The sequence below is a fragment of the Ostrea edulis genome, chromosome 4, assembly GCF_947568905.1.
Source record: "Ostrea edulis chromosome 4, xbOstEdul1.1, whole genome shotgun sequence".
Classification (NCBI taxonomy): domain Eukaryota; kingdom Metazoa; phylum Mollusca; class Bivalvia; order Ostreida; family Ostreidae; genus Ostrea; species Ostrea edulis.
The window spans coordinates 43,646,326-43,672,974 of record NC_079167.1 but is presented as its reverse complement, the minus strand read 5'-3'; the positions used below and the strand labels follow the sequence as shown (position 1 = coordinate 43,672,974).

At 35.1% G+C, this 26,649-nt stretch overlaps 1 protein-coding gene across 1 annotated transcript in view; it reads left to right on the top strand.

Annotated features, from left to right (window-relative positions):
• Positions 1-26,649, top strand: part of LOC125672143 (uncharacterized) — a 171,405-nt gene that overhangs the window by 127,777 nt on the left and 16,979 nt on the right. Inside the window, exon 7 of the mRNA XM_048908265.2 lies at positions 14,267-14,395. Coding sequence (XP_048764222.1) covers positions 14,267-14,395 — 129 coding nt within the window. The remainder of the gene's footprint in view (positions 1-14,266; positions 14,396-26,649) is intronic.

The window sequence follows — 26,649 nt, the reverse complement described above, 5'->3', positions numbered from 1 at the left end:
CCCCCCCCCCCTCCCCCCCCCCCCCCCCCCCCCTTCATAGAAGAGGGGCATATTGCTTGGCACCTGTCGGTCGGTCGGTAGACCACATGTGGTCCGCCCAATATCTTGAGAACCATTCACTTGATTGTAATGATATTTCATATGTGTATTAGTTATGGATAAAAGAGGACCCCTATTGTTTTTTAGGTCAAAAGGTCAATTAACTCTGGACGTAGGAAAACATTGTCCACTCAATATCTTGAGAACTTTTTGCTTGACAGACATCAAACTTAGTACACTGTACATTCTAAGGAGTAGATGACCCCTATTGATGTCACATGATCAAAGGTCAAGGGTCAAACTGGACATAGGAAAAACTGATGAATCAATGTCTAAAAAAGCCTTTGCTCAAAATATAGACATCAAACTTGGTACACTGGTACATCTTCAGGATAAAATGACCCCTATCGATTTTGATATCACATGGTCAAAGGTCAAGGGTCAAACTGAACATAGGTAAGACATTGTCCGCTCAATATCTTGAGAACTCTTTGCTTGACAGACATCAAACTTGGTACACTGGTAAATCTTCAGGAAAAGATGACTCCTATTGATTTTGAGACCACATGGTCAAATATCAAGGGTCAAACTGGACATAGGAATATACTTTCCACTCAATGTCTAGAGAACCTTTTGCTTGATAGACATCAAACTTGGTACACTGGTACATCTTCAGGAGAAGATAACCTCTATTGATTTTGAGGTCACATGGTCAAGGGTCAAACTGGACATAAGAATATACTGTCTGTTATATATCTTGAGAACCATATGCTTAATAGTCATCAAACTAGGTACACTAGTACATATTCAGGAGAAGATTACCCTCTTTCATTTTGAGGTCACATAGTCAAAGGTCAAGGGTCAAACTGGACATAGGAAGATACTGTTAGTGTTATGTCAATATCTTGAGAACTCTTTGCTTGACAGACATCAAACTTGGTACTCTGGTGCATCTTAAGGGTAGATGACCCATACTGATTTTAAGGTCATGTGATTAAGGGTTAAACTGGATATTATAGAGTTATTGAACTTATATTGGTGAATATTGGCACGAGTTGGCTGTAAATATGCACGAGCTTGCGAGTGCATTTTGACAGCCAACGAGTGCCAATATTTACCTATATAAGTTCAATAACCCTTTTATTATATAGCTAAAGTATTTAATTGTTAAATTATATCCCTTTTCATTCAAATTACTCCAAAACAGACGAGAATTCATCAATATTGGCATCTAAGGTGAAGGTGTGCAATAACAGCATGGATTTCTTACCTGTTCAATATTTTAAAACCCGTCATTAATGCATGAAGCAAACTGATTTTGTAAATGGGGACATCATAATTTATAAACAGTAAAACATTTTGCTTAAGTAAATATCAAATACCGGCTCTGTCAGATTCGGGGGACCGTCGTCTGCCATTTTGGCTTGTTTACGTCGTTACGGTAACGTCAATATTGAACGCTCATACTCGGAATGTTTCGGGCGCATACAATTTACACAATGCAAAGTTAGCGTTCAAAAATTCTCAGGATATTGAACGCTAACATTCTCTAGATTTTACGCAGATTTTATAATAGACTATTTATTAGCTATATGATTAAGTAATATACTTGATTGACTCCAAACTTTGTACACTGATAATTAAGGTAATTCCCCATACCACATCATAATATTGAAAACCCTACAGATTTCTATCAAAATTAGCATGTATTTTGTCGAGGATGTATATTGACCAAATTCCCGAAGAAAAATATGTTCAGCGGCCTTTCCCAGAGTACAGCCACTTCTAAAAATAAAACACATCACTTTAAAACAAGCAGTCTTAACATACACACATCTTAAGGCACTGTCTTTATCTCAACGATAGAAATATGTTTCCTTCATATGAATTAAAGAAAATGTTTTGCATTTGACTATTTTCAATAATTTTTCATCTACTGAACCATGCTTTTGGTTTCTAGGTGATGAAAATGCGCGTATAGTAGTCAAATTTTGACTAACCATAGCCTACCGTATCCGGAAATTTATGTTTTCAAAAACCTTCAGATTTTAAAAACATTTCAATATGTTTTACCTTTACACTCCAGCAATCATTTGACCTAAGAAGTAGATAGGGTATCGGATAATTTGAGAGCCCAATGACCCAATCTAGGTTAAAAATCTTGAAAAAACGCATATTGGAAAATGATGTCTAAAATTCCTATCTCTGTAAGCATGTCTCATTCACCATTTACATTACTAAATTACCATTTCAAGAAATATCACAGGCTAGTTTTTGAAAAACAGTTTAAAACATTAAAGCTTCAAATAACTAAAAACCACTTTCATTGATTGCCGTAAGCTTTAGGGATCGGGCTTGAAGTTACTTGAAAAATCCTAACTTTACTATGGAGCTTAATCTACGTCACACGAACACTGACATGACGTAACAATAGATGAAAAAATAAAATTATGTCGTCAGATCTAGTTGGAACAAAGTAATGTAGATCAGACTGATTTTTACAATTTCAACTTTCATTCAGAGAATGCTAACCTATGCTCAAGTTACAAATTTTGGGAAATTCATATATTTAAAAACACACGAATTCTGCATTCTTCACCCCCTTGGTATTTTTTAATTCCTGGTAGTTTTTAACAATACGATACAGCCATGCGATGTGAGTGTGAACGACATGTAACTACCGCGTACATTCCGAGACGTTTTAATCAAAACATCAATGAAGGTCATGTACGGCCAGAAAAGCGTTTTAGATGAAAGAAAATTACATTACAACACCCATGATCCATATGTACGTACACAAACGTAAGACACCTAGGCCTAGAGATATAGGGCCTAAATATAAATCTGTCAGCGTATGATCTAAATTGAACACCCTGAAATGATTAGAAACAACAGAGATATAATGCACATACATGTACATGTATATGCACATTTATTATGGATTCGGAGGGCCTCGAAAGCGATTTTTGTAAATAAATATAAAGAAAAATTGCAAGGGTGTTACAATGTCATATAGCTTTATATTATGCATGTAGGCCTGCAGGTATTTTATTTAGATAATGACGACATCTATCATATTCTTTCAGGTTTAAATAAATTATAAGGAAAACATAACAAAAATATGTGACTGTCAGTACACGTAGCACACAAAAATTTGTATTTTGTCAGTTGTATAGGAGATTCGATATTTCTATCCGTCATTAATGATCAGAAAATCACACAAAAGAAATGGCCTACAATAGATGCATTGAAACTTGACAATTAACAAGATTTAAGGTCATCAGAAAAGAGGAAAAAATAGCACATTTTATACTCTCTTTCCTGCTTAAGATAGCGTTGAAATATTATATGGTTAAGTATTGACTTCTTGATTGGTTTTGATAGTATGCATCATAAACTTTGAACTTTGACCCTTCTGTGAATTTCGGAGACTCGCGTTGAAAACCTTGTTATCGCTACTCCTACTTAACAGGAAGCTATAGAGACACGAAACCTTCGCTAATGAATTCACAGTAAAACCCTCTTGCATAGAAAAATTAACCAAAGGGATACGATCACCCTTAAGCATAGTTATTGCCCCTGAAAGTCTCCAATATCATTATCTAAGCCTATAACTTTTATATTAATATAGATAGAGACATGAGACCATTTGCATTGAGACCGATGACCTTTGACCTTCAAAATGAGTTCAAGGTCAAAGGTAAAGGTCATCATCAAAATTGTTTTTTCATTTTCAAGGTCTTTCATGGTATTTTTAGCATTGAGAAGCTAACTGAAAGGAACCGAAAACCCCCAAAGTTATTGCCCCTGAATGTCTTGATTATCATTTTTCAAGCTTATAGCTTTTACATTGATATAGATAGAGACATGGGATCACCTGCATGAAGACCGATGACCTTTGACCTTCAAAATAAGGTCAAGTAGGTGGAAAGCCCTCTACTTGTTCGCGAACAATTAGGATTACTAACTAGAGCAAAGCTCGTTGAAAAGCAACGAGAGGTCTTCCGTCGGAGCTGTGTGACATAAAAACCTTGAACTTGACCATATGTCCATGGGTCAGGTCCTAATGCAGCCTCAGTTAACATGAAAATCTGTTGTAAGTATGAAATCTAAATGTTTCTTCATTACTTAATATGGCCAGGACAGGGTTTGTATTTTCTAAAAAGTGAACGTGACAATGTGACCATGGGTCAACTCAAGGCTAGGACATATTCTTTGATGATATGAAAACTTTTTATCTGTATTGAAAAAAAATTGCCATTAGTAAGATATATGAATACTCTAATCAATTTTTAATTTTTAGACCTTTAGAAATGGTGCAGATGACCTTACATCAAGAATATTCATGTTATGGTCATTAATAATCTTTATGTGAAGAATGAGCTTACGGTGTATTTTTAAAAGTTGTGGTCTAGGCACATTTGCACGGAGAGACGGACTTGGCGATATCTCAAACTTTATTTGCTGGGACTATGATTAGTGTTCGGTAATATTGTTGTCTGTTCTTCCAGCTCGAAGAGGCAGTCTCTTTTGGTACAAATCTTGAATATTTTATTAAACTTTAATATCTATCTGCGTAAATACATATAGGTATATTATGTACACAGTGCGCACAGAAGTCGCGTATGAATTTCACGCCAAGGGCACGTGCCGAAGTTACATAATTTAGACCAGGAGTTCTGAATCAATGTTTAATCAAAGTCATTGTTTTTAAACAATAAAACAACAAATCATTTGAAATGAGACTTGTCTCTGAATATTCTATACGCATGTTTAGATTTGGTTTAATCATGATTATAAACTATCGAATTCAAAACATGTTCAGAAATAATTCGTTATGTTTGTAAAATGTATCCATTTTCTTTTTCACAACGAAGAATTTGAGTAAAGCTTGTGTGTTCAGTTAAAGTAGTGTGAAATCACAGATCGCTAGTCCAGCAGCGATGAATCTCTGATATTAAACACACATTCAATTAGACATGATTGAGAAACGAACTGTATATTAAATTGCAGATTTTTAAATTGATGCCTGACTCAATGTTCTAGAGTTTTGAATTTAAAACAAATCAAACGTAAGACCAGGGACGTATAAACAAGTACATACATCCTCGGAAAGACTGAATTAATCGAAAAATCCAATATGATAAAAAACATAACATTCTGTGTTATATTTAGGACGACAATGTTTACTTTGTGTACATGCCCTGGTTCACACGCGATGGTTCCTCGAGGCGGTTACGTAATTGTAAACAATAAGATGTACTGTGAGCAATGCTCACTAAGAATACCCCCATTACCCCCAAAGAGTGTTGTTAATAGGTATAGATTACCTCTTTCCTGGGTGTAAAATATGATATGCCTTTGTAGAAGGAAATGGAAGATATAGTCCGAACACAAATCCATGGCATAAACCTATAATTTTGACCAAGGTCAAGGTTATAAAGGGGTCATGAATGTACATGACACATAGTCTCATGGTGATACACCCATGTCTTATGGTATGACTATGTCAAAACCCTATAATCAATTTTGACCTTGAGGTTAAAGTTCAAAGTCATATAGAGGTCATGAAGGTACTTGACACATCATCTCATGGTGATACACTCATGTGTCAAATATGGTATGCTTATGTCTAAGAACAAAGAAGTCATGACCCTGACACGAATCCATTGTAAAAACGTTTAATTTTAACCTTGAGGTCAAGGTCATACGGAGGACATGAAGGTACATGACATATCGTCTCATGGTGATACACTCATGTGTCAAATATGGTATGCCTATATCAAAGTACAAAGAAGTTATGGCCCTGACATGAATCCATTGTAAAATCCTTTAATTTTGACCTTGAGGTCAAGATCATATGGAAGTCATGAAGGTACATGACACATTGTCTCATGGTGATACACTCATGTGTCAAATATGGTATGCCTATGTCAGGATGATAGTAACGAGATAGTAGCGAGGATGATAGTAACGAAAATGAATGATGATAGTAAGTTAGTAACGTAAAACTTTCGTTACTATCATCCTCGCTGTTTTTTCAACGACGAATTTTCTGTTCATATGAGCCGTTTAAAAGACAAAATAACACCTGATCGTAATTGTTGCTAGTGTGTGATATTTCTTGCCTACATATCATTCGCAGATAAACAATACAAATAGATATAAGTAAACGTGGTCTTTCCGGAATTTCCTTCCGCCATCTTGGCATGATAGTAACGATCGTTACTATCATCAGTTTAATACCAGTGATACTATCATCCTAAATAGTTTTCATCTTGATCCCGGGAGTAGTTTCTGAGAACACTCGTGGACAAAAAAGTCACAAGAAGGAAAGAATAACAAGAGGTACTGTGAGCAATGCTCACTAAGAATACCCCCCGCTTACCCCAATCTCCCAAAGGGTGTTGGTAATAGGTATAAACTACCTCTTTTCTGAGTGTAAAAAAACAAATGGCATGACAAACCAACCATATTGCTACTTCGATGTCCAGTGCGCGTGACCTTTGACCTTTTGACCCCAAAATCGATAGGGAACATCTTCATCCATGGGTAGTCCATATGTATGATATGGTGACTGTAGGTGGAAAGGATAACGCTTTAGAGCCCGGACACCATATTGCTACTTCGATATCCAGTGCGCTTGACCTTTGACCCCAAAATCGATAGGGAACATCTTCATCCCATGGGTAGTCCATATATATGATATGGTGACGGTAGGTGGAAAGGATAATGCTTTAGAGCCCGGAAACCATTGCGTCTACAGACGGACGGACAGACGGACAACCCGATTCCAGTATCCCCCCCCCCCCCCACACACACAACTTGTTGCAGGGGGTATAATAAGAAACAAAAACCAATATGCTCCCAAACTTCGTTTGGGGAACATAATAATCTTAACCAGCGCAGTCAGTAGAAGGTCTTCCGTTGTTACGGAAGACCTTAAATATAAAGGTTAACCCATGTAAGCTCGAAAGTTTATTTCTAACGGGGTCCTTTGATGCACGGTTGTTTGTGCTAGGGGTTCCAAACTCCTTTAAGATTGGTCAACACAGCCTAAACTCAAACTTGATCTGTCACCCATTGATGATTCATGCATAATTCAGTAAATTCCGGAAAAGCGTTCGCAAGGACGTATACACACATGCTGATCACTGTAGTACACCTATCTATTGCTGGGAGGGGGTATCTAGAACGTATACACACATGCTGATGACTATAGTACACATATCTATTGCGGGGAGGGAGTATTTGGAATATTTTGTTTAGGCCTGTAGAGGGAGACTTTAGTAGTACACGCCACTACTTTTGCTGAAAGCTTTCTTAGACATATTACAGTAAATCCTCAGGCAGATTCAGCGCCCACTCCCTACCCAATCTGGGCCATTGTTGTAGTTGACTGCATAACAGATGTCAAAGCTACAAATAGGAAAATCACAAAGGTCAATGTAGGGAAATACCATTTTTATCCGGGAGATGGCGGACAAGGGATGTACCTTTCGTGAAGTGTTGATACGTGTAACAGAGCACCACCCTATCAGTTATATATAAAAACACTTTCGTTTGAACTTCAGTGTTTACGACTACATGTATAATTAAGGTCTTCCGCAACAACGGAAGACTTTCTACTGATTGTGCTGGTTAAGATTATTAAGGTCTTCCGTAACAACGGAAGACCTTCTACTCATTGTGCTGGTTAAGATTATTCTTATTATTCTTTTTTTCTTTTCTTCTTTTTCTAAACGCTAAATTTGAAGCTTCATATCTCGCTCATTTTTGCATGGATTTTGCTCAAATGTTCAGGGTTTATAAACTTTACAGAACGATTTTAAAATCATGTACTACATTTCAGAAATTCCCTTCTGTTCACGAGTTATTCCCCTTTGAATGAAATTTTAGGGGCTTTGGTTTCCAGACAAAGGCTCCGAGACTGTATAAACTTGAGCAGAAAATACACTGAAAATGAAAAGTAGGAGCATTGTAGTTGTGCACATTGTTTTTTGTTTTTTGATTACAGCGTTCGAAATGGTGGTTGACAGGGTTAAAAAATTAGGACGCCTAAAGGAGCCAAAAATTACACATATTTTCCTTTGTATCTTTTAAACTAAAAATATTTTGTTAAGACGTGTAGAACAAAAGTTGTACAAAATGTTAAGAGCTTTCTTTTGATATCCCTAAAAAGGGTTCTGGCCCCTTAAATTAGGGATCTGGGGATCTTCAAAGTTTTTGCTTTATAACTCATAAACGGTAAATATTTCGATATGGCTTTCGCTGGAAAAGTTGTTCTTTAACATCTTATTGATCTCATAAACATAATATTTTGCTCGAGTATTGTGTTATATATGAACGGTGTTTGTTTTTGTTTACAATTACGTAACCGCCTCAGGAACCATCGCGTGTGAACCAGGACATGTACACAAAGTAAATATTGTCGTCCTAAATAAAACACAGAATGTTATGTTTTTTATCATATTGGATTTTTCGAATAATTCAGTTTTTCCGGGGATGTATATACTTGTTTATACGTCCCTGGTCTTACATTTGATTTGTTTTAAATTCAAAACTGAAGAGCATTGAGTCAGGCATCAATTTTAAAATCTGCAATTTAATATACAGTTCGTTTCTCAATCATGTCTAATTGAATGTGTGTTTAATATCAGAGATTCATCGCTTTACTCAAATTCTTCGTTGTGAAAAAGAAAATGGATACATTTTACAAACATAACGAATTATTTCTGAACATGTTTTGAATTCGATAGTTTATAATCATGATTAAACCAAATCTAAACATGCGTATAGAATATTCAGAGACAAGTCTCATTTCAAATGATTTGTTGTTTTATTGTTTAAAAACAATGACTTTGATTAAACATTGATTCAGAACTCCTGGTCTAAATTATGTAACTTCGGCACGTGCCCTTGGCGTGAAATTCATACGCGACTTCTGTGCGCACTGTGTACATAATATACCTATATGTATTTACGCAGATAGATATTAAAGTTTAATAAAATATTCAAGATTTGAGAGCAATTTATTTGATTTGTATGTATAAATAATTCAAACTCGATGAATTATTCTCTTCAGTCTGAATATTATGCTATCATAATTTTGTTGTATGATAAAATATTGGTAACAGCTATAAACCTTTATTGTATGTCCTTAGCCATAAATTTCATAAATTTAAATAGTAATTTTTTCTTCATAATTGGGACTGAAAAGTTAAATGCTGAAAGAATTTAATCCCACATACACGTGCGCCTCAAAAGACTGATTCGTGGAATGAGATCATACACGCATGTACTCGAGTAGTATAAATTTTATAGTACACCTTTATAGCTTCATTTCAATGATATATTTTAAATTCTCAAACTATTTCATAATTACGAACGAGAAGTCAGAATCGTCAGCGTAGCCAAACTACTTATATCGTTACAGTACTTATCTTCCTGTCACAGTTGATTATTTTCTTTCTAAAAACTTGACTTGTATTCGTCTTTTGTAAAATCACTGGATAAGTATTTCAAATAATTTTTCCCGGGGTGATGTTACGTATAAAATATTAAGAGGGAATGTAGGCGAAAGTTAGATCCCATATACACATACTCATGTACGGTTCCTGTATCAAATGTCATTTAATTTTCTATGTTTTATTTACAATATCAATCACAATTTCTCTTGTCTTAATTATCACAAACTGTGAAACACGAAATCCATGCATGCACGGTGCCACATGCATATGAGCACCTGTCAATCAACACCACTCGATTTGTGAACTTAGTCTGGTATCGCGGAATCATTTCCCACGTTATAGAAAAAAAGTATATTTAAACACTGTTGGGAGACTGAAGCTGCTGTGAATTTACCGCACCGATGTATCTGCAGACTATTCAGGACCTGTTCTTATATCAAATAATGATATATCAGGTTACAGAGTATGTCTGAAAATTCTGTATTTGAAATTACCATCTATTACAGAGAATGTAAAGAGTTTTGGTTATTGATCTTGACAAATGACAGATCATACCTTCCTAGTCACAGAATGGGTGGAAGGACAGGAAGTTCCGGTTCCTACCATCCAGTATTTATGCCAACATATGCTTGACAGTATACTATATACAGATTGTTAATTTACGGTCATGCCCTTTCAATCTACCTTATGTCTACCTCTTTTGTTCTTACTTATTGAGGATTTTCTGTTTGGTTTCCTGCCTCAAACTATATTGCTTTCTACGGACTTGAGTCGTGACTTTTATAATGATAGTACGCTGATAAAAATGTCTTTGCACGTTCATTTCGGTGTTGAAAATAAATACACTTGCCAGTCAATGGAATGTTTGGATTTAGATTTTTTGAAAATAAGAATTGAGAGATAGGACTTTAAATTGATACATCATTTTATACAAGAAAAAAAAAAAAAAAAAAAAACCCATTAAGGTTTACTTATTAAAGAATTGATTAATCATATTTTCCTGTTGAAACATGAAAATTTGAACACAGACGCTGAATTGCATACATGTATTACTTCAATTTATAGTAATTCAAAAAAGCTGTTCAACCCAAAGATGTCGACATTTTTAAAGACCTGTATAGGATGTAAAACATATACGATAGATCATATAATCATTGGGATGAACTCAATGAAAAAAAAAAGCAGCCAAGGATTATTAAGATGCTTTGTCACTTGAACTATGGTTTGAGATAAACCGATGTGTAAGTCCTCTTTTTTACATTCTCTCTGATCGGTATCGGTGGCTGCTGTGGAATTCTGAGGGTAGGATCACCATTTTCTTTGGGGGAAGGGGAGGGGGTTCATATTTCCATGTAAGTATCAAAAACAACATTGCAACACTAAAGGAAAAGTAGGCCGGTAATTGTTGCTTATTAAAGTTCGGGGGGGGGACCTCAAAAAAAAAATTGACAAGTACACACACACACATACACACACACACAATTAAAGTGTGGCACTCGTCAGTTGATAGATCTATTAATTATGACAATTTGTTCAAAACAATAATTAGTGTACCAATTTTCGGTCATCTGGCGCGAAAGATAATTTCGTTTGGACATTTTTTTTAAAGTGTGAAAACTATAGGGTCAGTGATAAAAAGGGAGCTATTATATTGTAAATAACATTCTTTATAGGTCATAAGCACTGTATATAAATAAAAGCGTGTATTACTTACGATTTGAATGACGGACACTTTTCTGATACAAATGAAATGAAAATATGTGTTCTAGAAGGATGCGCGCACGTAATATCGGGGAAAGGGAAGGATGGGGTGGGGGGGGGGGAGCAGAGGCTTGTCCCCTACGCTTTTTAAACTACGAATTGAATGACAGACGTTTTTCTTAACTAATGACCCCCCCCCCCCAACACACACACACTAAAAAAAAACCCAAAACAACAACAACAACAACAAAAACACAAGAGGCCCAAGGGCCTAGAATCGCTCTTCTGATAAATTGTACAACCCCACCATTTCTATTCTTAGCCTCTTAGTATTCTAAATCTTTAGTTAAATCCTAAGAATTCAAAAAAAGTAGGTCAATGTGACCTACTTTTTGGTTTACACATTTTGAGAACCCAAGAAATATCAACTGACAAAGTTTGATGATTTTAAGCCAATTAGTATCTGAATATTGAAATATAGCTGTCAAATTCCAATCGTAGGTCATGGTGACCTACTTTTTGGTCAGCGAACTCCGAACATGCAAGACCCATCAACTGACAAAGTTTGATGACTGTAGGTCAAATAGTATCTGAAATAGATAAATATAGCCGTCAAATTCCAAAAAGTAGGTCAAGGTGACCTACTTTTTCGTCAACACCCTTCAAACATGCAAGACCCATCAACTGACAAAGTTTGATGACTGTAGGTGAAATAGTATCTGAATTATATAAATATAGCCGTCCAATTCCAAAAGTAGGTCAAGGTGACCTACTTTTTGGTCGACACCCTTTGAACATGCAAGACGCATCAACTGACAAAGTTTGATGACTGTAGGTCAAATAGTATCTGAAATATATAAATATAGCCGTCCAATTCCAAAAGTAGGTCAAGTTGACCTACTTTTTGGTCGACACACTCCGTAGACTCAGGATGCATCAACTGTCAAAGTTTGATGATTGTAGGTCAATTAGTGACTGAAATATATAAATATAACTGTCAAATGCCAAAAGTAGGTCACAGTGACCTACTTTTTGGTCGATACACTCCGAAGACTCAAGATGCATCAACTGACAAAGTTTGATGATTGTAGGTCAAATAGTGTCTGAAATATAGTAATTCAGCTGTCAAATACCAAAAGTAAGTCACGGTGACCTACTTTTTGGTTGACACAAACAGAAGACTGAAGATGCATCAACTGACAAAGTTTGATGATCCTAGGTTTTACAGTGTCCAAAATTTGCATCTAAAATTGAAAATGTGAAATTTGAATATCTGTAAAATTCAAAAGTAGGTCACTGTGACCTACTTTTTTTATAAATATGTTTCAAGGCCTCAAGATGCATCAACTTACAAGATTTGATGAGTCTAAACCTCTCGGTATTTGATATAACAACTTAAAATATATCTATAAATGATAAGCCATAAAATTCAGAAAGTAGGTCACGGTGACCTATTTTTCAGTTGACGCATTTCAAGGTCCCATGATCCACCAACTGACAAGTTTTGATGATCATAGGCTTCAAAGTGTCCAAGATATGCATCAAAATTAATTTTAAAATAAATACCTGCAAAATTCAAAAAGTAGGTCACCGTGACCTACTTTTGAGACAGCTTGACACAAGGTCCTAAGATGCATCAACTGTCAAAATTTGATGATCCTAGTCCTTATAATGACTAAAATATCAAAGATTTAAGGAAATATAAATTTAGGTCAACTTTGAAGTGACCTTGAGACCATGCCCTTTGCCCCAGGGTAATGCCTTGAACAATTTTTAATCTACAACATATCCTCATCCTTATGTGTAAGTTTGGTGATAATCTGCCCAGTGGTTCTTGAGAAGAAGATTTTTTAGCAACCACTACTTTTGTTTGTATTTTCCTGATTATCTCCCCTTGTTAAAGGGTCACATCCCTCTATTTAGTATGTATGAAAGCCCTTGGGCCAATGATACCCTGTAACAAATTGGCCAAGGGGTTCTTGAGTTATAGCCCTTTTTCTAAAAAGTTTACGCACACCGCACAAATGGCCATAGCATTAGCTCTTTGAGCCTTCGGCTCAGAAGAGCTAAAAAAAAACCCAGGAGGATAAGGTGCTTTGACTCGAAGCATCGAAGTATGGTCTGAAATAAACTAATATTAGTCCTTTCTCTGACCACTCTTCCCTGCTCTGTATCTGTAGATGCTATGGGAAAGCAGGATAACCATTTTTGTCGAGGGGAGGGGGGATGATGTTACATATTTCCACACAAGGATGAAAAACATCATCAGTTACAATTTTCAGCATTTTATCGGTCCAAAAACAGGCATTGCAATTCAATGAAAAATCGTCACCGTTATTGCCCATTGCCCCTTACGTAAAAGCAAAGTTTTTATGACATCTACAATATAAAACACTACTTTTTATAAAACCTTCCCATTAATATCTGACAATCTAACAAAAGAGACTGTCTCTTAGAACTGGAAGAACAGACAACAATATTACCGAACACTAATTATAGTCCCAGCAAATAAAGTTTGAGATATCGCCAAGTCCGTCTATCCGTGCAAATGTGCCCAGACCACAACTTTTAAAAATACACCGTAAGCTCATTATTCACATAAAGATTATTAATGACCATAACATGAATATTCTTGATGTAAGGTCATTTGCACCATTTCTAAAAATTAAAAATTGATTAGAGTCTTAATATATCTTACTAATGCCAATTTTTTTAAATTAATACTGATAAAAAGTTTCCATATGATCAAAGAATATGTCCTGGCCTTGACCCATGGTCACATTGTCAAGTTCACTTTTTAGAAAATACAAACCCTGTCCTGGCCATATCAAGTAATGAAGAAACATTTAGAATTCATACTTACAACAGATTTTCATGTTAACTGAGGCTGCATTAGGACCTGACCAGTGACCCAAGGAGATATGGTCAAGTTCAAGGTATTTTGTCACACAGCTCTAACGGAAGACCTCTCGCTGCTTTGCAACGAGCTTTGCTCTAGTTATTTATGTATGTTTGTATGTATATACCGAATAAATATTTATTTATTCATTTTGCAGTTGGCCACATCTATTCATATTATTACGATGAAGAACTCAAGAGGTTGCAGTCCTTGCGGGTAAAAGAATGTATAGAAGAGGGTTTCCGTGAAGTGAAGCTTCTTGTTGATATGATATTAACAGCAAAAGGTAGGATTACATTTAAACAAAGTGTAGCGGACAGTATAAGAGGGAACTTATACTGCCTCGCTAGAGAGCTAGCTTTTCTAGTGATGTGGTAGAGCCTCTCTCTTGATCACGCAAGTTAAGCAACGGCGAGCGTGATCAGCACTTGGCTGGGTGACCGCTACACGTTACAAATTGGTGGCATCGTAGTGACCCTGGTGTTTGGCGGGAGACCTGCTTCAGGTAGAGTCTCTTCGGAGCTCTGGATACGGACGTGGATTCGTCCGGGGACGACGGTGGTTGTCGTCGGGAACGGCGGGTGCCGTTACTGAGCAGGTGCCAAACACTCAGAGAGGACTCGCGCTAAGCTTCGGGACGAAGCTTCCCCGATTGGGGGGGAAGTGTAGCGGACAGTATAAGAGGGAACTTATACTGCCTCGCTAGAGAGCTAGCTTTTCTAGTGATGTGGTAGAGCCTCTCTCTTGATCACGCAAGTTAAGCAACGGCGAGCGTGATCAGCACTTGGCTGGGTGACCGCTACACGTTACAAAAGCAAACAATTCTGCAAACTTTGACAATCTAGGAAGAACACTTTACCTTGCCTTTATAGGAATTTCAGATCCTTTATAGGTCCATCCACATAGCTATACTACAACTAGTTTCTATGGAAACGAGGGGTTATTCATATTCGGTCTTTCCTATCTCCCTTGTTTCTGACCAAGGCTTAATAAAGTACGTGGGAAATCAGTCGCGCTTCGGTTTGGATTTATTTCAGCTTAAATTTATATTGAAAACAAGGAAAACTGATCTGGTTCACTGTCAATACGTAGGATTACTGTCTTGCTCTTCTCGCCAATGTAGGAACCAGTTTAGCGGGAAATGCAACGAGCGTGTTGTGACGTAGGGGGAAGAATATGATTTTCATCCTTTCCTTTCAAATAAGAAAGGTTTGTAATACTTCAAAGATTTTTTTTAATATGTTTTACGGCGTGACCGTGTTTAAGGGCGAAGCAAACAAATTTTGGATTTGGTATCTATATCCAAAACAGAACAAAGACAACCCGAAGTTAGCACGAGGACGGAACTGTATCAAAGCATCCTAATTTTGGATATTTGATCCGCCTACATATTGAACGCGGGAAATATAACGCAATTGTTGTAAACAGTACATTGTGACGTCATATTCAGCGTCGTTATTTAGGAAATTTACAAACATAGCGTTTGAACCACAACAACAAACATGGCGTTAATCGTGGAGTGATTATATATGATTAAGAAAATAAGATTTACATGCTTTTACGAATTTTATGTAACATCTCAGAACGACGTGAACTAGGGTAGACGAGATTCAAAATGGAGAAATACATGTCCACGCGATAATATTCGAATCGACGCCATTAGTTCCAAAATTTTCAAGTTCCATAGGTATGGTATAGTTTTTCATTATTTTTCTATATTTTCCTTTTAAACATGTATATACGTGTTACCTATAGGGAGAGCTCCGCTCCCAATGGGTTTCATGTCAGTCTTGGAGAAAAATATTACTCCCAGTGTAAGTTAACAGACTTTAAGGGACCAAATGAAAATAGAAATATAGAGTTGTGTTAATTGGTGAAGAATATTCTTAAAATATTGGGAGTGCAACTCTTATTTGCAATTCAATAAAAAATAATGATTAAATACATGTAAACTTTTTTTTTATAACATACAATGTATCCGTTAAATAAAGAAACGAAAGCTGACAATACAGGTAATTAGAACAACTATAAATATAATATATATTGATGCTTTATTATATAAAACTGGTGTTGGTTGTGATCTATATTCTTCTTACATTTTACTTTAATCTGCTTATACTCTTGGGTGGCAGAGATTCAAGCAAAGACACTTAAAAATTGATTGATACAGCATTGCAAAAAATAATTACATGTAGTTATCTTGATGCACTTTATTTTTCATTTTGCATCAAAATTAGTACTTTGCAATGTTGAATTTTTTAAAGTTTTTGCATGAACAGAAAATTTCACATATGAAACAATAAATTCATGGCAAAAGTAAAAATTTCAGGCAAAAAAATGACAATTTCAAAGCTGCATTTAAGTGCCAGGAAACCGCCAGAATGCAGGATTTTGCGTCATTTACCCCAGAGCTTCTGGGGGCCTTGAGCGGCCCCCAGACCCCCGGCCGTAAGGGCGCCGAGCATAGCTCAGCGTGCGATACGGCTGCGCCATTTGCATTGGATCGCCTTCTACTTTTTCATTTCAGCCTCCTGCTTTTAAATTTGTTGAAAGCCCTGAATAAAGGCAAAAGAATGCCTCTTTAATTTATTATATAAAATTTTACAATGTTGATTTTTAGAGGTCATTTCTGACACAGGATTTGAGATAATAGTCAATTAATTAACACACATATATGAAGTTAAAATTATCAGTAAATCAAATTTTAATAAATTGCCTATCATGAAGAATCTTAATTCATTCACTCACATTACAAACTTGACATTGGCAGATCCTGAGGGGGTTGGGGGGGGGGGGGGGGTTGGGGGGGGGGGGGGGGGTTAGAACACACCCTCTCCTTTTCTTTGCATTCATGAAATAACATGCCATATTCCAATTTCTGCCTAGATCAGATTGGCAGACTTGCTTTAATGCATGTTTACTCTGATGTTGAAATATATATTGACCACTTCCAGATGCACAAAATGTTTGTTGAATTTTACCCAGTGACGGAAAATGTTCATAAAGTATCTTCAACTGATGCATAAAAGGTTACATGTAACTAGCAATCAATAATAAACATATTTACTTTATCAATTCATCGGATATGACCTAATGCAGAATTTAGATCATTTTTCTGGACCCCCCCCCCTTTCAAATCACTGGATCTGTCTCTGTTTAACAAATGACAATAAACAAAGCATGTTTTAATGCCTGGTACATAGTAGCATGGTTTGCAAATAAAGAGCTAGTGCATATTTCTGACATTTGTTACAAACAAACTTTTCCCCTAGAAATTATGAAAATTGGCACTGAATTTATATTGAAACATGTATATTAACAATTGATACATTTCACAGTATGGAATCTTATTTTGCCCTCCCACCACTCTCTTCTAATTTATGTCTAATGTCATAGCAGTGTTTCTTTTGAATATTGGTTCACAAGCAGGAATAAAATTTGTCACTTCAAAAATTGAAATATGCTGCAACCATAGAGTTAAAGTAGTGGTCATCATTTGATTATCTTTGTCAGCTGCAACGTGTTTCTGTGAAATAACTGTCAACATATCTAGATTGAAGTGGAGCTATGAGTTCTGCAATTCCCCTTATAACTTCACAAGTCTTTTGTCTGTAGTAATTCTATGTTCTCTCCAAAGCCTCTTCCTATCTTGGACTCAGCTGAGATCTAAACAACAACAGTTGTGTAAATTAATGGAAATAAAATGATGAACATGTTTAAATAGCACTGTAAGCAATTCACTAAGAAAGTCAAGATCATATGTTTGATATAGTCACAAGGTCAAAGGTCATGATATAAAATAAATTCTGGTCATTAGGCATTTCATGTGAAACAAACTAACCCAATACCTTATCCCTCAAGATATAACAGATCTGGTAATAATGAATGTTTTTCAAAAGTAGGTCAACATGGTCAAAGTCAGAAGTTCAAAAGTAAAGCTCTTTTCATTAGTAATCTATAATATGTGAAATCTATATCAAAGCCCAATCCAAAGTGGCTGAGAAACTATATACCAATTTAAAGTTTTTGAAAATATTGCTATTTTAAAAGTCTGGTAATAAAGAATATACACATTTTGTATATCTTTATGTAAAATATCAATATAATAAAATCTGGGTTAAACTTCAAAACCAAGGTCACGATATCAAACAGCATGGTATCAAATGAAAGTTCTTGTTATAAGATATCTAAATACTAAACATAAAAGGCTAGACTACCTTATATATAGTTCAGGAGAATTGCCTACTGTAGGTTATATTTTGTTAAAAGTAGACCAAACACAAAAGTAAAAAAAAAAAATTGATATCAAAAGAAATGTCTTATTATAAGGAATAAAAATATTAAATATGAGAGCCTTATTACTAACATGAGCAAGTTCCAGACAGACATTGGTTCTGGAGAAAATGAAAATGGGAAAAATTATTACCACAATGATGACAACAGAATCCAGACAAATTTTTATGAGAAAAGCTCTCTTGAGCCTTCAGCTCAGGTGAACTAAAAAAAATAAAACTATATATTCATTGATTCAAAAATTAAACCACATTCTGATTTCAAAACATCACCTCTGACTTATATATATATATATATATATATATATATATATATATATATATACGAGCTAGTATTTGAAATTATCTAAACAAGAATTGTCTGAAGAGAGTTTAAAACTTGTTGAGTGGGTTAAAATCTTTGATAACAGTCATGAATTAAAAATGCATGTATGTGTTGTGTGTGGCATGGTGACATCACATAAAACTTCAATATGAAGGATCAAGGTCGTAAGGTAAAAATGTTACTATCATATGACATAAGGAACACACATTTCTGCAATATCCAAACCCCATCTCTAACCATTCTTATGTTATTGTCAAAGTTAAAGTTTTTATATTCTACATGTATGTCTGTCAAGTGGGTTAAAACAAAAGGATTGTGACATCTTAACACTGGATGCCTTTGGTCAGGATTTGTCTCAAGAAATATGATGTCAAATGTGGAATTAAGCTCTTATCTGTAATAGTTCTAAACTTACATAATTTATGAATTATGACAATATGACAAGGTCTGATGTACCATGTTCTGAATTTAAAATCTTTTGATTGAAATAAATAAATATACTCACTGATACAGTCTGATAATTGGCTTGCAGTAGGGGTGATTTGAGTATAATTATTTTCCAAATCTGTAATGAAATGGGCGTCGTATTCATTATCAAGCTTTGGTAATTGGTATATACATGTATATCACACTAATATACTTTAGTACCTGTGTGCATGCAAATAAATCATCAGATTTTGTGTCATGTTAAACCATCTGAATTTTATAATCCATTCAGCTTAAATTTAGAGAAATTAATGATATTCATCAACCTTTAACACACACACCCACCCCCATAATAGATCTTATAGTTGCATAATTACATGAATAAATATAGATCTATATCATTATTTTTTTAATATATATTATTTGTTATGCATGCATGCTGATATGTACATAGCTTGCAGGACAATAAACATTTTTATAAACACTTATTGAACTTTTCACCACTTTCATTTTCTTTTTATGTGATTCTATTGTTTCTTAATTCAATGATTTGTGGATAAACATTGTGTTGTAGTACAGATTTTAAAAATCCCTACCTTAATCACCCCCCCCCCCCCGATTGATTTAATGTTTTTTTTACTGTGGGGATTTATCATTTTAATCATTATTATTTTAAAAAGAATCATTTCATTAAATGAATTGTTTGCATTGACACATCATGAGAACTTGTATCAAAATTGTCTAGCAATCAAAGACAGTTTTCAAAGAAAAATAACAGAGAAAATTCGACATTATACTTACCACTTCCAACGCGACGGGAACAAATATTTCCCTTGAAACATTGAAGTTTACTGCTCTGTCTGCTTTACACTTTCCTTTGTGTAGTAGATAACTACATTTGCTGGTGGTTGCCTCCAGTAAATCCCCAAAGAATCGCAATGACCTCGGCATACTAGTAAACATCTGCACCGTGCACGACAGTTTAAACAGTTAAACTTTTACGTCGAATTCGAAGTACCCCGATCTGTACAGCAGGGGGTCAATCTCGGTTGAATATTACACACAGTTCCAGCTTTAAAATATCTTGAATATCCACTTATGTCTTTTGAACAATTATTAAGGGTTGACAAGTCCCTAAAATAAGGACCACTCCTAGAAAAACTTCACGTTTCTATCACTTGTCAGCCATATCTGTTACCCACGAAACTTTGATAAGGTCCGGGCTGAATATTTATTTTTCACCATCAAATAAAAAAAAATTAATTCCACGTTTACACTTGATAAAAAAATCGAGATAAGTGAAAAATGTTCTAAATAAATACTGTTTTCTTCGAAAATTACAATTTATACAAGTTTCAGATCATTTTACATTTTTACGCCAAGGGAGGTAACTCAAAATACTGGCTTTTTGGCTACTTCTGTCAGTAAATGCTCAACAACAGCATTGTTTCCCAGCAATTTTATTGGTTTATCTTAATTATTAAGGAATTTCCTTCAAATATTGTTTATACTTTCTGGACAAATTTTATTGTATTGGGTATAATTTAACTTTACAAAATGATCATTTTCTATAGATTATATAGTGTCCTCGAATTTATGAAATAGGCCAAGTTTTGGCATCTAACAATGTTTTTTGTGAAATTCACTTTACATACGATAAAATTGGCGTATGATCTTAACTTTTATTGGGTATGAATACAATTTTGGGGAATTGCATGTGCCAGCCGTATTATAGCTACTGCCTGATATCTCCGTGGACTGCCTCTTAATATGTTGTTTGCATGTGTTTTCTTGCATGAATAATCAAAATTTCATTTCTGTTGCAATTAGTTTGAGGTTTTGCTCATTTATGAGCTAGATTGACTAGACTATAACTGCAAAAATGTAGGTCATCTTTTACAGACCATTTTTGAAGGGGCATTTGTTTTGTGTTAACAGTTTATTTTAATGTATAAATCTTCATGTGGTAACTCATATATGCCTAATGGACAGGAAAAAGTGTGTGTTTTTTTTCCCCATCCAGTTTTTAATGATTGTTGTTGGAAAATGAAGATTTCATCCCAAAATTCGGCAAGGTAAAATAAATTTTGGTGCAGAAAAGTTTAGTTGTGCATTTGGACGTTTTATTCTTAAATTTATAAGATCAATGTCATATCTTCTATAAAACAGTCATTTCCTATCATTTCCAATTTTTCACTATTTTTGTTTTAGAAAAAGGTAGGTTTTCCTACCTAAAATGGTATTTTTCATATATATTGCCAATAATCTATATATCTTACTTGTTGAGCAGTTTTTAAAATAAATCCTAACTTCAATTTTTTTATTGGTAGACTCAAATGTATGACAAAATGTGGGTTTTCTTCTTAAAATTTCAATCTTTAACAATTATATTTTAAAAAAAGCAAGATTTTACCCAAAAATTACAGTCAAGGAAAGAATATATTCTGCTGTAAAAAAAAATTAAAAAAAATTAATCGAACATTTCCAGGTTGAAATTTGAGATATCAAACTTCTTTTTACTGTATGTTACATAAAATGGACATTTTCTTCTATTTCCAGTTTTTAGCGATTCTCATGAAAAAACACATCATTTTACCCCAAAATTCCAATTTTCCCATGGAAATACAAAAGCCGATTTTTAATATGTTGTTTGCATGTGTTTTCTTGCATGAATAATCAAAATTTCATTTCTGTTGTAATTAGTTTGAGGTTTTGCTCATTTTTGAGCTAGATTGACTAGACTATCACTCAAATTTCCATTAACACCACATACCATCACCTATATACCACATACCACCACTCATGCACCATCTATACACCACATACCACCACTCAAGCACCACATACCACCACCTATACACCCCATACCACCAACTCACGGCAACTGTACACCACTACTGGCACACCACATGCCATCACTTACATCGTCTTTAACATAACTCACACCACTAACCATATAGGTCCTAAGTTATGAATTTCTTTGCATCAGAATATTAATGAAAGAGATTGATCTACCGATATAAGATTGCGTGTGTCACCACCATACTACCACCCACATTTTATTAACACCACATACCACCACTTGTACCCACACACTACCACTTATACGCTAAATAACACCTATCCCCACTTTCGGCACACCAGTTCCCATGACTTTGGGTTTCTTTAACACTACTCACACTATTACCTATATAGGTCCTTAATTTTGCATTTCTTTCCATAATATTAATTAAAGAGATTGATTTAGTTTTGTTAGTTTGCATGTTTCACCACCATAACACCGCTCACATTTTCGTTAACACCACACACTACCACCCAAATTTTCATTAACACCATATACCACCAATTATGTACCACATACCACCCCTCACATTCTCATGAACACCACTACTGACACCGCAGTTGCCACCACTCATATTTACTTTAACAAGGATTCGTGTTTAACCTACTATCAATTGTGTAATCATTATAAGATTGTTCATTATCTTCACTTTTTCATGAAAAATTATGAGACTTCCTATATTAAAAAAAAAATAGTTGGTATAGTAAAAACCCAGATCTGTAGAGAGAGCAAGTGCTCCGATAAAGGGAAGTTTAAAATGCATCTAATGCAGGATACTCTTTTTCATTTTCAAGAGTATGCTAGACATAATCAGATGCGGAAAGGGGGTTTCTTTATGTGTCAGAAGTTTGTCCTAACTCTTCCTTTTGTAACAGGAATATAAATATATACACTTTATACACAACCATACACCGCATATCGTTACCCCTTTACACTCTGCTCGCAATAATTATGTAAATTAGATTTTCTTACAACGTAGTGATGATCGGGATCGAGAGAAAATAGAGGGGCAATATTTCAAGGTCACAATATGAATTATGACCTTCGCGCAAATATAGAAATGTTGAGTGATTTGATACGAAATTGAAATAATATATTATGTGACCAACATTTGACAAGAAAATTTTTCACGTATACGGCTTATCACTTGATAACGGCAGTCAGTATAACGACAACATATAGACATGAACTGTAAGATGTACGTCGTGACGTACATTTTCGTTGTGATCTCATAGGGTGCGAAGTGCACAGATAGTTGTTTTCCATAGTAGAGTTTATGTCCAAAGTACTATTAGAGTAAAAATGAATTTTATTTAAATATATAGCGTAAAAATATATGGGATCCGGGTTAGAATAAGTCCTCATTTCCCCTTGCTTGTCGTAAGAGGCGATTAAATGGAGCAGTATTTTGGATGAGACCGTAAAAACTGAGATTCCGTGTCACAACAGGTGTGGCACGATAAAGATCCCTTCCTGCTCAAAGGCCATAAGAGTCGAGCATAGGCCTAAATTTTACAGTCCTTCACGGGCAGTAATGACGTCTCCTTATGAGTGAAATATTCTCGAGTTCAACAATAAAAAAAATATAAATCAATCACATATGATTCAATACAAAATAAAGGCCTAATGCAGAAAGATCTGACTCAAACCACACAATTTAGTGAACATATGCATAAACTCTTTGTATGTTATATAGAACTACCGAATAGCTGAGCTCATTCTTTACAAAACAAAGTCAAAGCGATTTTCAGAAAATAGCCGCGTTTCCGAGAAGTCAAAACGAAGTGCTGTGTTTCTAGGGACTTTATAAATTGTTGATTTGATAGATGTGTTTAATTGTTCATTTAATAAATTCAGCCATTGTTCTTCTTTAATTCAATTCTTTATTTGAAATTTAACAAAAAGGAATACACAAGGAATATCCATACACAAGGAATACAAAAGCAATATCAAAACGTTCACACGCTATTTCCTACAGATTTTCCCACTTGCCCAGCTTGACCTCGCCACCTGGCCAGCTTGACCCCTACGCTCATGTGAATACCGCCACTCCAAACTACACTCTGTTGAACGGGCCATCGCCCCGCACTCAAAACTGCACTCAGTTGAACTGGCCATCGGCCCGCACTCAAAACTGTATTCAGTTGAACCGGCCATTTAGCCGCCTTATACTACTCTTCTTCAATATCATCCTCTGTTGAAGAACATTATTTATGGAGAGCCAAAAAGTTCAAAATTCTATCTTTGTAATTATGTATTTGTTGTTACTAAATTCGCCATTGGTTCAATGTAAAATAGAAAAATGTTCATCGTTATCTTGACATTTGTCGTACATAACGGTATATTCGTTATTTGAATTGCGTAAGATGTAAAGGAATGTAATGTCTGTGTAGATGCGTAACAAGTGAATGCATTATTTATTCAATGTAAATTTAAAATTTGATCTTCGTGATCCGTATTTGAACATTTGCACATTGCAGTTGCGAGTTACAGTAAAAAAAATTGGTAATCCGTCCGATGATAGTTCGACATTCGAATTTGCTCATTCGTTTACTGCATTTCAACATCTGTTCGTTGTTTTACCATTGTGACGACAGAGGGCGCGCGCTACATCGAATCTTTTGGAAAACAGACTATAGAATCATATTGGAGGACCAGTTTTATGTGACATTCCCTCGGAGCTATTATTCATAGGCGTAGCTTGGGTTCGAATATTGCGCCCCCCCAGAAGCTATCGACATTGTAACAACGTAAAAGGTGTGTGTTTTTTTTTTTGTGTTTTTTTTTTTACCAAGGCAGCTGCCTCGGTTGCCTCAATGGAAGCTACGCCACTGTTATTTTCCCGGCCTTTCGAAGTCCGAGGTAAATTATTTTATTTTGTGCAAGGAAGATATTTTGATAAGCAAATTCATACCATATTTTTACTATGAGTTTCATTCCTTCTGTTTATCATAAGTAGAGTTTCTTCTCCGACGATGTACTGATTAATAGAAAAATTCGATTATCTAATCGAAATGGCCCCCGATTATAGATAATCTATTAAAATTTTTGATAATCGATTAATCAAAATATAACTTAAGGTAATTTATTCTCCTGCTTTCTTGATTTATTTTCTGTGAATAACTAATTCATAACTATTAATTTGATAAATGAATCCAATGGTAAAAAATACATCAAAAATGCATTTCAGAAATCACCCCAAATTTTTTACCAATTCATTCTTCATTCAATAATAAACAAATTTAATACTTGAAATTAATCGATAATATTAATCAATTATAGTGCGTCCAATTATACTGATAATCAATCATGAAAAAATATTCCGATGGTTCATCAATACGACTGTTTAAAAGGTTGGACACAATTCCCTAACAGGGCAATTGTTACACTAAAAATGGAATTGTTACTCTTTTTTAGTGTAATTAACTGTATCATGGGATTTTCAGTTGTTTCCCCTCTATTCTCGTGTTTGCTTTGAGTAAAAAATTAAGTGCAATAATACGTTTACATCCTCTAAATATTTTGAGTCAAGGAAGCGTATATTTACATATATGTACAAGGTTTATAAATAACATCTAACAGCTAGACTATGAAATAAAAAGATAATGTTTCTTTTTCTGTTTTAAACAGACAAAATGAGTGGTTTACAATAAAGAGGCTTGACAGAGGACAACTGGAACATTTTTTTTTTTTTTGACAATAGAAAAGTATCTCAAATTAAACTATATCAAAACACCCCGGTAATGTTGATTAATGATACAATTTTAACAAAAATATAGGAGTTTTGAAATTGGGGTGTCTGAAATTGAGTTAGCTATCTTGTGGAGAGAAAACGAAGGGGGTGATCAGATACGAAACAAGTGCTTGTGGAAAAAATGTAAAATTCAAATCTAGGCCATGGCTCAGGCTCAGGTTTTATGGCCGGGCCTTGTAAAAATTATGGAAAAATAGCCCGACTGGTCTATTACATAAAAAGTTTAGATATGTTACATTCAAGGTTGGCTGTCATTTAATGAAAACAACTGGTAAATGATAACTGATTCACTTTGTTTACACCCGGGGGGGGGGGGGGGGGGGGGGGACTAAGGAGGAGCTTACCCCCCCCCTCCACTTTTTTGTTGTTGCAAAGATAGACATAATAATCCAATAATTGTTGGTTTAGTGCCCCCCCCCCCCCCCCCCCCCCCCCCCACTTTCCGACGCCTATGAAACCAGAATAGTTTTTGCGTGTTGTTTTAGAATTCTTACCCAATGTACATATTTGTTGTTTTAGAATTCTTTAATACCCAATGTACATATTAACTATTTAATATTGTGAATTACGTATTTCAGTGAAAGCAATGCAACAATGGTGGGGAAGGGACGCGATAACGAAAATCAATCCCAATCAAACCAAATATGTACAAGAGTTCTTGGTCTCGCACAAATAAATGTAACGTCCCTGGTGGTATATGGTTACTAAATGGCATACACTGTTTAAAGTAAACTCATGGAAAAAATCAGTCCAGTCATCTATATTGATGCTTACAACAATGTTCTACATCAAGTCTCTGATCAAACTACTTCAGCAGCATATTTTCAACGACTTTTAGCGCCAACCGGTTAATGTTGAGTGTGCTTGACACCCAAGTAGTCCCGAGTGTTAACTGGTCCTC